A 15,805-nucleotide genomic window follows, 5' to 3' on the forward strand; every position below is an offset into this window, starting at 1 on the left:
TCTGCCCACCGAGGCTCAGTTGAGGTCAGGGGCTGAGGTGCCAGGGTGGCAAAAAGGTTCATTTGCCTTATGGCAGGGAGCTTCAGGCGGACCAGCTCCTTGCAAGGCTGAAGGTGCTCCAGTCGGCACCAGGGAGGAGGCCGATGTGCACAGGCACTGCGACACTGCCGAGGGGCACTGAGCTCCTGTCCCGCACCTTTGCTTACAGGCAGGGTGAGGGACACCTGTGCCCAAGCTTGGCCTTGCTGTTGGGGTGCGTGGGAACCTCTCCCCACCTGCAGAAGGTGAGAGGCAGCGCCTGGCCCGCCCTGGGCAAAGCTTGCTGGGCACTCGCTGCTCCTTCCTGCTGTGGTGAGCAGTGGGGAACCCGCCACAAAGAGCATTTAACCAACTGACTTAACTTGGAAGCATTCCCGGGCACAGAGGCCTCCACAGCCATCCTGCGCCCAAAACAAGCCCCCTTCTCCTTCGCTTTCCAGCAGCCATGCCCCAGCGCTGCCCGCAGGCGAGGGGCTGGCAGAGCTGAAGGGCGGGCGGCGGCGCTTCAGGGAAGCCTCATCGCTGTCCCTGGAGAAGCAAATACAACAAACGAAAAATGCTTGCAGTTTTACTTTTCCATCTTTATTTCACTTTTTCTAGAAAATTCCTCCATAGTTCCACAAATTTAACAAAAAGTTTAAAATTCAGGACAAACAATCCTGTAACGTATTACAAACATGATTATTTTTTTTTTTTAATCTTGAAGTTAGTCTTGGGCCAGCTGAATTTCTTACAGCTGAGTGAAGAATTCATTTCCCAACACAACTTTTAAAATCCTCAAGTGACAAGGTATTTAATACCTCGGCTCTAGGCAGAAATACAATTAAAAATTATCTAGAAGTTGAAGTACTTACATTTTTCTTTTAGGAGTGCAAACTCATCTTGTCAGTTTTTGATGGCTATTTCGCGCCCCCGGGGAAAGCAACACCGATCAATTTCCTTGTTTTGGAAGTAATACTCGTGCAAGGTGCACAAGGGCTGGCGCCAGCAGCGCTCCAGCCAGTGAGTGCCAGGCGCTGGGGCCAGGAGAGAGAAGCTCCCAGTATCCCCACCATGCTCCAGTGCATTCGCCAACATGGCAGCTGAAATTTTGCAGAACCAGAGCAACTCGGGTCTCTGCTTGCAGAGAACGTGACGGGGCAAGCTCCGTAAGGGAAGTTTCAACCTCTCTCACCATCAAATACCTTCAAGATCTGACAAAAACTGCTTCTGGATTGTTGCATCAATTGCTTTGCTAGTTCTGATGCTACCACCGCACACTGCAATAGAACTGGTGGCAAAATCATTGCACTTCCATGTATTCAGCCTGACCGCAGCACAGCCAGTCTCGTTACCTACGTGTCCAATACTCCTCAGCTGGTCTGTTGGAATCCAGCCAGCCTTACTATCCCTTTTTTTTCTTTTTTCATTTTTTTTTTCTTTTTAACAGTAAATGTCAGTAATCAAAGCCTCAAGGCTTAATACATACGCAGACCAAGACAGCAGGAAAACACTCCTGACCCCTCTTTTGCCCTTTAATACAAAGGCCAAGGACAAAGGAGAAGCTGTATCCTGATCTCACCTCCAACACGACTCAATTCAGCGCGACTCTGAAAGCCTTCAGGCTGCTCAGCACTTGTTCACGCCTTCAGTAACAAGATGAAGGACACTGAAAAGTAACAGAGTTCTGTCCATTTTCCTTGGAAAAACCATTATGGCTAGAAGTCAATTTTGGATAATTTTTTTTTTTCCTTTTTTTAACAACGCAAGCTACTACACATCCTCGAAGACCTGAAGCAATGCTGACAGCAGCACTGCCACCTCCTTCCTAGAGTACAATAATCCATCCATGCTCTCAAGAGTGACACAAGAACAAACACTTTATCCACAAATACCTGTACACGGCATGTTCAGAACAGCATTCAGCCAGCCTATAGAGAATCTACACAGGGAACTCGTTCATATGTAACTAGAGGGGGACACAAGACGAGGCCCAAACATGACCGTTCTTTTTTGCAGAGTCATTCCTCCTGTGGTCCCCGACGCTACCACATACCCCAAAAAACAACAACTCTGTAGAACAACTAAGTACTTGCAAGAAACCTTTTAGTAACAAATCAGCATGTGCACACAATGGAAAAGAACTATTGCTGGGGGAACAATCCTATTTCAGGTTTTCAAGGAGACTATAAACAGTCTAAAAAAATCCATGTGTAAAATACTTCTTATAAAAACCAAACAAAATTCTTATCAATGCTCATTAGACTTCACGAATAAAGTCGGTTCCAGGACAGGTGATGCCACGGCCGCGGGCGGCCCCTTCCAGCAGAGTTCAGGAACACCCTCCCACGCGTGTTCTTGGACTGGCTGGGAGCAGCGCGACCGTTCGGAGCGTTACAGGAGAAGGGGGCAGAAGGGAGGTGGCACCTCCAATCCCTCGTGGGTGACTCTGGAAGCTACTGAGAGTCCCAGGAGAAATGAAGTGCTGCCAGGATGGGCGAGACCGATGCAATAGCTGTGGGAGCAGGTCGCCCGGGTGGAAAGAGGAGGCAAAGACCTCGGGAGATCTTGGGCTCAGGCTGGCTACCACCGCCGCTCCTACTGCTTCGGGGACCACATCACCAACGCCCCTGCTTCACTGGGGGCAGCGGACATGAGGCACCACGTGCCAGGGGCCCCTGCACGCCCAGGGAGCAGAGGTTGGGGCTGTAGTGACCGCACAAGGCTTGCCTCCTCCACGCCACAGGCCCAACAGAGACCGTGAGTAGCTTGCACGTACCCACCACACCTAACGCAGAACACGGGCGAGTCTGTGACACTCGTGGGCTGCGTCTGCCGTCCTCCGTCCTCCACCGCTGTGCATCCCACTGCCAACCAGGACAGAACTGCAGCTCCTCCTCCTCTTCCCACTGTCCTCCACCTTCTCAGTGTACATTTTTGCACAGGATTTCTATCCAGGCTTGGCATTGTCCATCAAGAAAGAAAACAGCTGAGATCACTGTCGAGACAGGGTTTGCACCTGGCATGAGCTTGATTTTTTTTTTTATATATATATATACACACACACACGACACATGAAAGATGGTACAAAGACAAAATTAATGGGAATCGGGTCAACATGACCCAACTCAAACAAGCTTATCATCATATTGCCACTTAAGTTGATTAGTTGCAACATTTCCATGATAAAGAAAGGGATAACCCAAAACAAGGGACCGCAATTTCGTAATGGAGAAGGGACAGCAAACCCTGGCGTGATGCAACCCCCCTGCTCCCACACCGGGCTTTCACAGGTACGGAGGGCCGCTCACGAGCAGGAGGCTCCTCGGGACTGCTGCTCCCCTCCTCGCTGCCTGCAGCCCACTGAACATTTGGCAAAAGCTTACACACTGATTGGGGAAACCGAGCAATTCTTAAAAAAAAAAAAAAAAAAAAAAAAAAGAGAGAGAGAGAAAAAAAAAACCCACACAAAAACCAACCCCTGACTGAATTTAGGGAACGGGAGTGTAATGCAGTCTTGATGAAAGCTATGGGACTTCCGTCACACCCACCTAGACAACACGTGGAAGTCAATACTAGTTTTAACTAGGAACGTAGGAAAGATTCCGGATTAGTGTTTACTGTTTCCTGCTGCTTCTTGGCCAGGCAGCAGGGCGAGAAAGGGAGGAGGAAGCAAACCTGACTTCACTTGGTTTTTTACATCAGCGTTTTCCAGGTGCGTCCAAAGATAAAAATTCTCCCTTGTTTTGGTTTTCCCAAAGTACAGCCACTACTATAGGGGCCACTGTAGGAGATTCCTCTTTGAGAACATAGAACAAAACCAATCACGTATTTTGGCAAAGTTATTAAACACTGACAAATGAGAAGACGACAGGTGAGCCCCTTCCAGAGCACGAAATGCTTTGAAGATTGCTGTTCAGCTTCCACAAACTAGAAATTGTCCACAAGAGGCATTTTAACAAACAAGTCAAATCTTATTAAGCGCCCTTCCCCTGCCATAGCCATTAAAAAACATAACAGAAAAACACACCCTTAAGATCATAAGACCCAACTAGGCCCTTCTTATACATACAGTACATACATATATATAATATATATATAAAATATACAGCTTACAGTTTCGTAGTCCTATTACAGTTAAAGCAGACTGAAAGGAGTGAGACTTTGTTTAGGAGCTCAGATCAACAAACAAGACATCTCAAAACCCCAGCAGGAGACAGCAGATTCTAGAGGCCTCTTCAAAGAGCACAAACTGTCGCTGCAGGAGGCTGAAGGTCCTGCGCGTGGAACGATGCCCTGTAGGAATCGGGAGCCAAATTACAGCAGTGCTCTGTACCGAACCGTGGCAGAACTAACTGGCAAGTGATCAAAACTGGGATCTGTCCCCTTTCCTCTGCAGCAGACCAGCAGGACCCCGGGAGGCCTCCTCTGTCATCAGTCTCTCGGCTAGCTTTGTAAAAGCCAATCTTACTTACACAGCACGAACGCTTCTTCACAGAGCTGGAGGGAACGGGACTCACTAGAGCTCTCCGCAGGCAGGCTGGTCCCTAGATTTGATGAAGAAAACATCATCCACACTTCTTCAGATCTCAGAGACGCCTGAAAATGTGCTCTTAAAACACAGTTGCTTGAAGTAAAACCAAAAAGTTCACACTGTGCGGCTAAGTGCAGCACATCTTTTGCTCTACTCAGGACCTGTGCCCAAGCATACTTATGAAGCTAGGGAGGACAGACTCAGCAATATGGGTGCTTGTTTGAAGCCTACAAGAAAGTGCAGCTGGCTGTGCATTCATCGAGCATGGCTGTTCTCTAAGGCAGTGCTTCGGGTGAATCGAGAGAATAAGAAGGCCTAGTTCCATGGGTTCGTTTCCTGGTACCAATAAACGGGATTTCTGGTTTCAAAAGCAGCCTACTTCTAAGGCCAAGCGTCATGTCGCTACTGCTTCCAAGTAGCTCTGCAGCTTACGGACGGTTGTCTCATCCAAGGAGAAGAGGTCAAAGTCAAAGGTTGTGTTGGTAACATTAAAATGCCCGGTTTCCTCAATGAGATTTACAATCTGTACAGAAAGGAGACAAGCAACGATGTATACAGAGACCCCATAAAGATTAACTACAGCAGAAAGGCCAGCAGATACCAAGCAACCCATCCAGTCTTTCTCATCCCTTTAGAATAGCCTGAGAGATGAGAACGTCTTGCAACAGGAAGGGAATACTCTCCCCAAAAAATAAACCAGCTCCTCCTGCACGCCTGACTAGCTCGGTGCTGAATGTGACACGGGCACACTTCTTTCCTTCTGAATTAGCCAAGGGAGCCCAGCTTTGGGCCCGCTGGCAAAGGAAAGATGCACAAACCACACTTCTCTATCTTTTCCAACAAAAACATTGCATGCAGATCTGGTTTTGTGGGTTTTTTTTTTTCTACGTATCTTTGCTTTCAAAGCGAACCAGACGCTCTCGTGAAGGAGAGGCAAGTGAAAGGTTAAGCATCACAGGGGTCCGGCTGAGACTCTTGGACACAAAGATTACCAGAGTACAACAGCTTGCCAGAAAGCTGACAAATGATCTCTACCTGCTGTAGCACATTGCGCTCTCGTAGTGCCATTAGTCGCCTGTGAAGCTCCACTAATTCATCAGTGTAGGCCTGTAAAGGAGGCATGAACAGAAACAGTGACATACGTGGCGTGTTTGTACGACTGCCAAAGCGACTTTCCTAGCGAGGATCAGAGGAACTTGAGGCCCTTGCAGACATGTTCCTATTCCCAGTTTTTCCCTAAATTTTTTTACTGCCTCCTCCATCCTTATATCAAGTACTGGGAGATTAAAGCCTTCACATAAATACGGATGGTCTGAAGACCATCAGCAAGACTATTTAACACCACCATTAAGCAAACACCTGTAACCAGCTTTTACAAGTGGTCAGAACCTTTTGAGTTTAGAGGACCTCGTTCACCAAGGTGTACTTCAGTGTGAGTTCTTCATCAGCAGGTTGTACTAATAAACTACTCACTACCTGAAAATACCTGCATCGGTGACCAACACCCCAGCAATCTGCTGAACAATGACTTGTGTGGCAGGGAAGGAAAAGCTCTTTGAGTGCACCATATACCCAAGGTAGTTTCACAGACACCACAATGGAAAATGCAGGATTGTTTACAAGCTCAACATGTTAATTGCTCTTATATAAGATTGGTTTGTTTTTTCTTTATGTTTTGTATTACTTAGGCAGCCAACAAGGCAAGTTTCTGTTGGCACGCTATTGTTCACGGCATAGAATCTTAATCCATAAAGCTGCCCCAGAGTTGTTCAGGCCCTATCAGCAAACCTGAACTCATCTAAGTAATTGTGTCAAGGCAAAACAAAAACCAAAGGGCCCCCCACCCCCTGGGTACAGTCACGCAGAGAAAAGCATTTTTCCCCCCAAACACCCCAGCAGTACTGAGTGCTACGCTTGCTGGGACAGCTAGTGTCTTTTATAAAACCTCTGAAAAAGGCTGGAAAAGCTGATGGCATTTCAGGCACTCTCTTCAATGGCTCTCAACGGTGTCCTCTCCTATCTGCGTTAAGTAGTCTAATAAAATATACCATTACCTACAAACCTTGCCCCAGATAAGCCATCTCAGCTATGATGAACAGTGGAAGATGCTGTAGCTAACAGGAGACTCACGCGAGTATCTCCATGATCACACTTACACCTAACGTTAAGTGATTAACCTGTGTGATATTCTCCTGCTAACAAAGAAAAGTGAGAGCTACAGACTGATTCTTTGATTACTGTAAGGACCTCAATGATTAGACCAAGGAAAAATACTCAGCTCCCACTTGATTGATTTCTTTAAGGAAAAAACCAGTAGGAGAACTTTCTGGACAATTTGGGGTTTGGCAATTTGCTTGCAAGTTAGCCACGCTTTCTCTAGAAGCATGTACACTGCTCCGCTTTCCTTGGAGGCAAGAAGGAAGGGAATTTCATTGAACAAACAAAGGTTTTAACTAAACCAGCAAAGCAGAGCATCAAACAGTCCTTCATTTGTAAGATCAAAGACAGATGAAAACTGCCTTTTAATGAAGAGGCACTCGCCACTGCAGCAGTGGCTAGATCACTGGTTCAGACAAAGGGCAAACAAATAAAACAATTTTAACGTTTTGCATATTGAAATGACTTGGGGGTCTATCTATTTAATATACACAATTTCTGCAGTGTCACTCTCCAAAGTCTGTCCTTTCCACATCTGTTTTTCATTACACTCAGGCTTTTAACCTGCCGAGACAGAACAATGTGAACAGGCTAGGCTGATTTATACTGTTTTCTACACAGAAATGTTAGGGAGCACCCAACAGTTCTATGACATGCAAACCCTCAAATGTACCTTGTCGTATGTTCCCTTCTTCAGGATCTTCTCTGGCTTGTTACAGGACTCTGGGCTTTTTCTTCCAGATGCCTGAGGGTAAAAGAAATCAACATTAGAGACTAGTATTACTTAGGACAACACGGTTGTTTAATGGGTTGGATGCACAGCACTGAACAGAAATTACCTGCCTGATGAAGACAGTGAAATAGGGAAAATTTGGTGCAAGTGAGAACTAACACCACGGACTGAACACAACAGGAACCAAGAGTGATGGAAAGCAGCACTGTGCGGGCAGGTAGGATGCAATACCTTGTTATTTGCTGGGGGCAGTTTCTGGCCAGGAGGTGGCTCTCGACTCGGCAGGCAGGAATCTGCACTGTTATCACTGTCGCTGTCACTAAGGCTCAGTCTGAAAAACAAGCAGCAGAGAATTAGCATCACCAGGCAATAGGAAACTTACTTGGCTGTCAACTAAACCACGCAGAGTTAAGTGACGTTCTCTTCTTTATTACAGACTACTGAACTGTCTGGGAGAAACGGTCAATCTGCAACTTCCAAGAATCCCTTTTTTTCCCAGGCTGTATTGCCTCTGCCATCTTCTCTGGGCAGGCAGAGCAGTGAGTTTTAGTTTGCACATTACAGCTGGCAGTTCAACTCTTTCATACACAAGTCCCCTTAGAACAACTGAGTGAGGACCACCAAATTTTCCCAAATGGCAACTGTTCATTTTGGTGATTCATTCCAAGGTCACCGAGTACCCGCATGAGAGGCTTACTAACACTTCCACTGAGAACACAGGCAACAGAGAGAGAGAGAAAAAAAAAGGGGGGGCATTTAGTGTTTCTGCTGCGATCTTTGAGATTTCTTATTTATACTCATTCTTCTCGTGGCCTTACAGATGTATTATAGCAGGTGTCCTACTTTTGATGGGCTTGGAAAACCGTTTTATTAACTTTCTCCTAAAGGTCTAAAAAATATCCTTCGAAGTCTCTCTAATCCTGTTTAGCTGATAATGACAGAGCGCAACAGATTTTTTTGTTGTGTTTGGTGAACACAAGCATAATTTCAAATTTGCAGCTGTTATCTGGGCCAGGCATTGCATTTCAAATATTCAGCCTGAGACTCCAGGTCTTGGCTACAACAGCGTTTCCTGAGGGGAGAAGGATGAAATTCAACTATTTCCAGTGACTAAAGCAGGAAACAGCTGGTAAGCAAATCTCATAGGAGTCAAGTAACCAACTGTCAGCACGCACTATCAGCAAAGACTAAGACTTCTCAGTTTTGTACCAGTCACATGCAGGAAGAAGCACACACATGCTGACAGCCTCCATAACACTTCTCTAATCTCTGCAGATCAAAGGTGTCACACGCCATTCAGCTCAGCAGAGATCTGAAGATGACAATTAGGTGACTATTTTAAGGGGCTCAGTCACTAACACCTGCAAGCTCAACACATACCACTTCCCAGTGGCTTCCTCTCTTTGAGCTCCAGTGATCTCTCCTCATCCAATTCTGTTCTCATCCTGCTGTTTTCATCAACTGTGTCCTCGCCCCGTGTGAAGTACTCCACACATCTGCCCTTTCTCTCCTCCTCTCACACTTCCCTCTCATGCATAGCCCCATCACTTTGATTTCTCCCTCCAAATGGAGGGCACTCAAAAATACCAAACATGGAAGGCAAAAAGACAACAAACATTTTTCCTCCTGATTTTTTACCACCTGGAATCCCGGCTGACTGGGTTTGCTTTGACTGCTGCCTCTTCTCCAGAGGAGCTGTCATCATCATCTGACTCCTCTGACTGCAGATCTTCCACCATCGAGCGCAGCGGGCCTGGGATCAGAGGGAGAAAGCAATTCAACACCAGGACACATGCGGCAGAACTCCATCCGAGCTATCTGATCTAAACTGGACTAGTTATTATTAAGATACATGACAATTTTCCAATAAGATGTCACTGCTATTTTCTTCTTGCACAAAGATCTTGCTAAAAGACAATTTTATTCCAGTCTCAAAGCTAAAGCAGAGTTGATAAAACTTTACAACTGCTATAAAGCCACCCTAGCCTTCCCCCAAACCCTCCCGCTCTCCTCTGAAACGAAAACAAAGGGACACATTTTTCCTGCATTTGGGGACTATTTTATATGCCACTCAAGGGACAGTACTTGTAGCAACAGAGCATTTGCTAAGGTTAGAACGTTTACTATTGCCACAGTATATCTCTTTGGATTATCAGTGGAGGAATGTGAAAAGCTATGGTATGCACTGGCAAAGTGATGAATGTCACACAATTTTTAATAAAACATATGAGATTGGAGGAGAAGTATTCTGGTGACGCTATAGATCAAGCAGCAGCAAACACATTTATAAACAGAGGCAGAAGCCAAAGTCAACAGGGAAAGAACCAAATCCAGAGAGACACCCTACGCATAAATTGACTGCCAAAAGAAGAAAAATAGTTGTTCCTGATTACGCTATGACATTATTGCCTTTTCTTGCTGAAGTGTCACAGCTTCAACACATGGTTGCATACAAGAAACATATTAGCCTTATATATGGTGCTGGGGAAACAGATTTAATTCTCATGAGCCTTTTAAGGTTACGCAAGGAAGATTCTAACAAATTTTATTTCTTGCAACACACCTTGACTGTGGTTCTGAGATGGCTCGAAATCAGAGTCAGAGCTGGAGTCGGAGCTGGAGCTGGAGTTGGAAGGGCTGGACTGGACAGACTTAACCCCCCATAAAAGGGAAAAAAAAAAGAAAAAGAATCTTAACCTTTCTAATACAGAAAACCAGTGCAGAGCACAAAGCACAGTGAGACAGAAGCATTTGAGCACTCTACAACATCATACATCACTGAATGCAGTTCTTGGAATTACAGACAATATACAAAATGCAAGGTGAATAGAAACAACATTTATGAAAACTTTGGCACGCTGTAACTCAGCACTCCTGGGCAGCAGCATCAACAGCTTCCACCAACACCCTTCATGCCACTAGTTTCAAATAGCCTCAAGTGATGAAATATAGCATCTGAAAAATGTCTAAGCAAAAAATCACTTACTTTCCAATGTGAAAGATGACTGGCGTATCACCCAGACAATTTTCAAAGCAGTCTTAAAAAGTGTATTTATTGCAACCCACCAACATTCCTGCTGAACACCCCATACTGACCATTAAAGACGGAAAGGATGCCTACCCTCACTAGCTCACTCAACTCCAAAAATAGTTCCAATTTATTAGTATACCCTCAAAACAGTTGTTTCTACACCAGTTTGAGTGATCCTCTGTACTGTTTCCACTTTATTGTGAAAGCATAACGGAAACCAGATAAACTCTAGCGAAACCAGCTCTGCTGACTGTCAGTATTCAGCAGAAATGCCAGAAGCATACTATGCAGTAAAGAGTGACTAAAAAGATATGATGAGCTACTGCTAGTAACAGCATCCAGCAGCAATATTTTACTGCTACATATGTTTTTAACATAAAACCAAATATTGTACAACAATCATAGGCTGTAGCTTAAAGGACCACGAGGTGGCAGTGAAGGCTAAAGCAACTATTTCATCCCCAATAGCAGCAGCAACTATTACAACCATCCTAAAGATATTTTTTTTTGTAATTAGCAGGACCTAGTTTGTACTGTAATATTATTTTGCCTTTCTGAAAGTAATTCCCTGGAAATGCAGCATTTCAACTTCATTGCACCATTTCTGAGACTCCACCTATTACTTCCACTACCAAATCCTGGTGCTAGAAAAAACATACCTTCCCACTGAACAATAACTTTTATTACAAAACGTCATTATTATAAAAACATCATACACAGGTAGAAAGAGGCACAGCAGCAGCTTTGGGCATTAATAAGTGAAAGCGGTGAAAGTGGTGGCAGGACTTTCATCCCACTACCACCCTCCCCTATAATTTATCACTGAGTATTGTTAAGAATCTCATTTATTCAACTATTTTCTCTGCCTTTTTACAATGTCAAAAAGGGGGATTACAACCCTTGTCAATTATTCAGCAGCAAAGAAGAATAATTTAACAATCCCGATATCTGCTATATTGGCACACCGCAGCAGCCTTATTTGTTTAGAAAAATTACAACATGAAAGTAAAGAGCAGTATTTTCAAGATAAGTGAGCACTGTTCTTGTGCCTCACCCACGGATTCAACCCTAACATCCTTCATTCTGAAAATCCAACAGGTGTTCCCTTAAAATGACCGAATGGACTGAAGTCAGGAGCTGTACAGACCCCATCTCTCCTTCTGCCATTAACCCTATCAGCTATTCCAGCCGCTGAGGAGGCCTCCAGCTAGACATGCTCTGCATGCTCAGGCTGCAGTTGCTGTCACCATGATATGACAAAAGCACATGCCGACAATGGAAAAAAGCAATCCTGTCCTCACATCTCAGCCTCTCCCTTTTGTCAGCACTAGCATTTAGGCAGCCAAGCATGAGGCCAGTTCAGGGAACTGGACTTGACGGGGGAAGGAAAAAGAAAAAATAAAAGAAAAAAAATAAAAGAAAAAAAAGAAAGGACAACTAACTTTCAGCAGAGACTGAAATGGAAGGAGAAACTCCTCCAGCCTCCTGCAAGTCACATGAGCTCTCATGCCAGCAGCACAAATGAGAGCAAGACTGTTCCTTTCAACAGCAGCCTGCAAAGATGTCAACTCAAAGCAATCGTGGAGTTGCAGCCTCAGAGCATGTTGCACAATATGTTGGCTGCAGCAGCAAAGCTGATTTAAGAGTTTCCGGGCCCTAGTCCACCTCCAGCTGCTCATTCGCTTTAGTGATGTGGCTTACCACACAGATCCACAAACAGCTGTACCAGTACAAACGATGGAGTAGCAAACTGCAGCGTTGGGACCAAAAAGAACCCCCCAGGGCGGAAAAGGAACTCAAAGAGCCTGCTCTGCCGATGCCAATGCATTATGCAGTTATACCCTTAAGCTTCAAGTTCCACGGAAACCTAAGCTGATCTGACTGGCAGCTGCCATGGTTCCCCCTCCACCACACTCTTGAGTATTCCTACCCTCCTTCTGGGCTAGCACTCAAATACCTCTGTCAAGCATCCAACAGACACAAGAGCTGGTGCAAGAGAGGACACAGAAGCATACAAAGCTTGGTGGGGGCAGGACACGACTGCAGCAGACGCTGTGGACCCACAACCACAGTTTGTGGTTTCACGGAACAGTCTAAACAGCACTATCAGCTTACAGATGCATGGTGAGTCCCAAGGGGATGGATGACACCTAAGAAATAATGAAGTACAAGACACTCAGGACTTAACAGAGATCAGCAGAGTACAGAAGCTCGCAGTGAGGGCCATGTATCTGGTACAGAAATGACGGGCTTGCTACGCTCTGATGTGCTTCAGGTATAAGGCCAAAGTGGAGAGGAGCTGCCTCTTTTTAACGTACAAGCTATACATTTAATCAATCTGGAAAAAAAATATCTTTTCAGAGTAACTTGAATTATCACTTCCCCAATAAACTCTTCTACTGGGAATCCGTTGCAAAAAAATCCTTTCTGAAATAAACACATCACTACTTACTTTATCATGGTGCTGATTAAATCATAATATGAATTGTCCCTAGAAGACTTATTCTAGTCAAACAAATCTTTCTAAAAGTGGTCAGTAGGAAGCTGTTCAGAAATTCCTGTGACATTATCTGGCTTCTTTATAGCAAATACAAAATATACAGGCGAAAAGTAGAGAGAGTATGGACTTAAGTTGTCTTTCCCCTCCCACGTTTCTTTTTGCCTTCTTTAGGAAAATGATTTTTAGAAGACAGAGGATGAGTAATGTTCATAGTTGTAAAAAGGGAAAAATATTTAGACAGCTTTTAAAAATAGTAGTACAATAACAATTTCTTTTATGTTTTACAACACAACTTATTTAGGTTTAGTGGCATGTGGTTGTATTTTGAGCTGTAGCCAATAGCACATTTCTCACAAGCCACGTCAGGAATAGGGGGTTTTATTTACATTTTAATACCTTTTTTTTTTTCCAGAAACAAAACTGAAATTATTTTCTCCTTTTCGGAATTAAGCTCACGTTCAAAAACATTATGTTATCATAGGCAGACAGAAAGTGTATCTATGCCTACTATACCCTAGCTCTATAAATGTCACTGCAAGGGATGAATGAGAGACCATAACCTTAAACTCTGGCTTTTAGAAAACTGCCTGCAGATAAACCTTAATAGAACTGCGTTTCTAAATGGGAGGTAAACCAGGTAGCAGTAACGATTAATACTGATAGGATTTTCAAAGAAGAGTTATTTGAGATACAACCCAGCCTAAGCATTTGCCAATCTGGTTCCCTATCTTGACTGAGGGAAGATTTTTGAACACCTTTTTCATGCAGGGATTTAAACAGCATGCTTAAAATTTCTGGTAAAGGACAAATCCCTACTCACCTCTGACTTGAAAGAAGTTTCATCCTCTGAATTCGACTCCTCCATTTCCACAGGCTTTTTGATCTCCTTGGCCTCACTTTCTGATTTTACCTTTTCCACTTTGGCATTCTTCATCTCCTTGGTTTGTTTCTTCTCTGGATATGAGGAAGACGAGGTTCTGGGAGATGTCCCAAGGATATTCTTTACCCCTTTGGAGCTACTCTTTTTTTGTTTTTTGGCACTAGGCTTTGGTGACTCCACATTGGAGGGCCTCTTGCTGGAAGACTTTAACTCCGGCTGCGGCCCACCCTTTGGAGAAGTGTTCTCCAGTTTGGTCTCCTTCACGGCCAGTTTTGGTTCCTTGAAAGCAGCTTTTGGAGGTGCCTTCTCCTCCTTAGGCAGTTTGTTCTCAGTTGGTTTTCTGGAGGAGTCCTTCAAAGGCTTGTTCTGTTCTCTTTCAAGGTCTTTGGAGGAGTTTTTGCTCTCAGAGTCTTTTCTTGGCCTTTCTCTGTGCTCCTTGGTTACTTTGTGTGGCTTGGATGCCTTGCTGCTTTCCTTGTTTGCATCCTAAAATTCAGCAGCAGAAACACGCAAGGTAGGTACAAAACTGAAGCTCCATGAAGAATTATAAAACACATTCTCATAAATCACTGAAGCATTTGTCTCATGTAGACATCCACCCACAGATGCATAACGTACTTATCTACCTCTGAGGTAAACATCTAGAATTCCCTAAAGCTGATGGACAGAAATTGACAGTAGGCACTTAAACATCTACATTATGACAGGACAAAACATGTTTCACAAACGCCTCTTCCTTTCCATGGTCTATAAACAGAAGTCTATAAACATCTATAATATCTTTTAGGTTGGAAAAGACCTTAAAGATCATCAAGTCCAACTGTTAACCCAGGACTGCCAAGTTCATCACTACAGATGTTTAGTTCAGATTTAATCTGCAGGATTAATATCTGAAGCCAGATAAGGGGAAACTCAGTCTAGCAGTGTTAACACAAAGTTATACCTCCTGCCACATTTGAGGGGGGGGGGGGGGGCGGAGGAGAAAGAAAGAGGTTTCTTTAAGGTTATATCACATCCATGTCAAATGCAAGCTATGTTTGCAGCCTAGGCCCCAACTCACCACATCAACCCCACTGCAGCCTGGCAAAAATACCAGAAGTCCCCACAACCACCAGAGAGCCAAAGTCTCTGATATCAGCAGGCATTTTATCACCTTTATTAAGAGCTTTAAGACACCAATCGTTAGGACCCTGCCCACCCCAGCAGTCAGGGGTGCACGAAGGCAAAGGAGTACTTCCTTTGCAATTTCTAAGTGAATTTAAAACACTTACAGAAGTGGGTCTTGTAGGGAGACACTGACACACGAACTGGACACCCTGAGATGCAAACACACATGCACATGAAGGAAGAGAAGCAGGACACCACTGTCTCTTTAGCTACTGGCAATTTTCACCAGAGCTTGTGTCAGAGCCCTTTGTTTCTCTTCTGTGTTTTCTAATGCTTAATTCCTGACCAAAATTAAATCAGCCACTAACGGGAAAGCAGTCTTTATTCCATTTCATAACATCAACATCAGAAAGCATGACTGAAGTGCCCGAAGTGTTTAGAGCCCTGAAGAAAATGAATATCAAAATTGAATTATACTATAAAATTAAATGCTCTTAATATTTGTGACTGTTCAGGCTGATAAAGTGTATGTAATCTGCTTCAAAACACATTGCTTGTGGATTGTTTCTCCTATGTAGAATTATACAAAAATAGCTTCCTCACATAAGTGAAAGAAGAAAACCTAAGGTGCTCCTGAAGTCTCAGAAACTAGATACTGCTGGATGCAAACGTCAAATCTTGAAATCACTTGTTTGATGAAGTGCAGCATGTTTTATGTTCTTTACACCACTACCCCAAGCAGTCCTAACAACAGAGGAAGCACTGACTCCATCTCTAAGCAGCAAGGCTGAGTAGGCAAGGACTCAGGAGTACAGCTTTACATGACTGGCACGGAAAGATGCACA

The 15,805-nt window shown here is 44.3% G+C and overlaps 1 protein-coding gene across 2 annotated transcripts in view; it reads right to left on the reverse strand.

Moving 5' to 3' along the window:
* Window positions 1-599: 599 nt before the first annotated feature.
* MLLT1 (MLLT1 super elongation complex subunit) overlaps window positions 600-15,805 on the reverse strand; it is a 32,400-nt gene continuing 17,194 nt past the window's right edge. Inside the window, exons 6-12 of one of the 2 annotated variants that reach the window (XM_055805518.1) lie at window positions 13,794-14,339; window positions 10,006-10,093; window positions 9,084-9,195; window positions 7,674-7,773; window positions 7,383-7,454; window positions 5,588-5,659; window positions 600-5,075 (exon numbers count right to left, since the gene is read on the reverse strand). In XM_055805518.1, the coding sequence (XP_055661493.1) occupies window positions 4,947-5,075; window positions 5,588-5,659; window positions 7,383-7,454; window positions 7,674-7,773; window positions 9,084-9,195; window positions 10,006-10,093; window positions 13,794-14,339 (1,119 nt within the window). In that variant the 3' untranslated portion in view covers window positions 600-4,946. The remainder of the gene's footprint in view (window positions 5,076-5,587; window positions 5,660-7,382; window positions 7,455-7,673; window positions 7,774-9,083; window positions 9,196-10,005; window positions 10,094-13,793; window positions 14,340-15,805) is intronic. The other variant, XM_055805519.1, reaches the window with a different exon arrangement.

The sequence above is a fragment of the Falco peregrinus genome, chromosome 5 (genome assembly GCF_023634155.1).
Source record: "Falco peregrinus isolate bFalPer1 chromosome 5, bFalPer1.pri, whole genome shotgun sequence".
Classification (NCBI taxonomy): domain Eukaryota; kingdom Metazoa; phylum Chordata; class Aves; order Falconiformes; family Falconidae; genus Falco; species Falco peregrinus.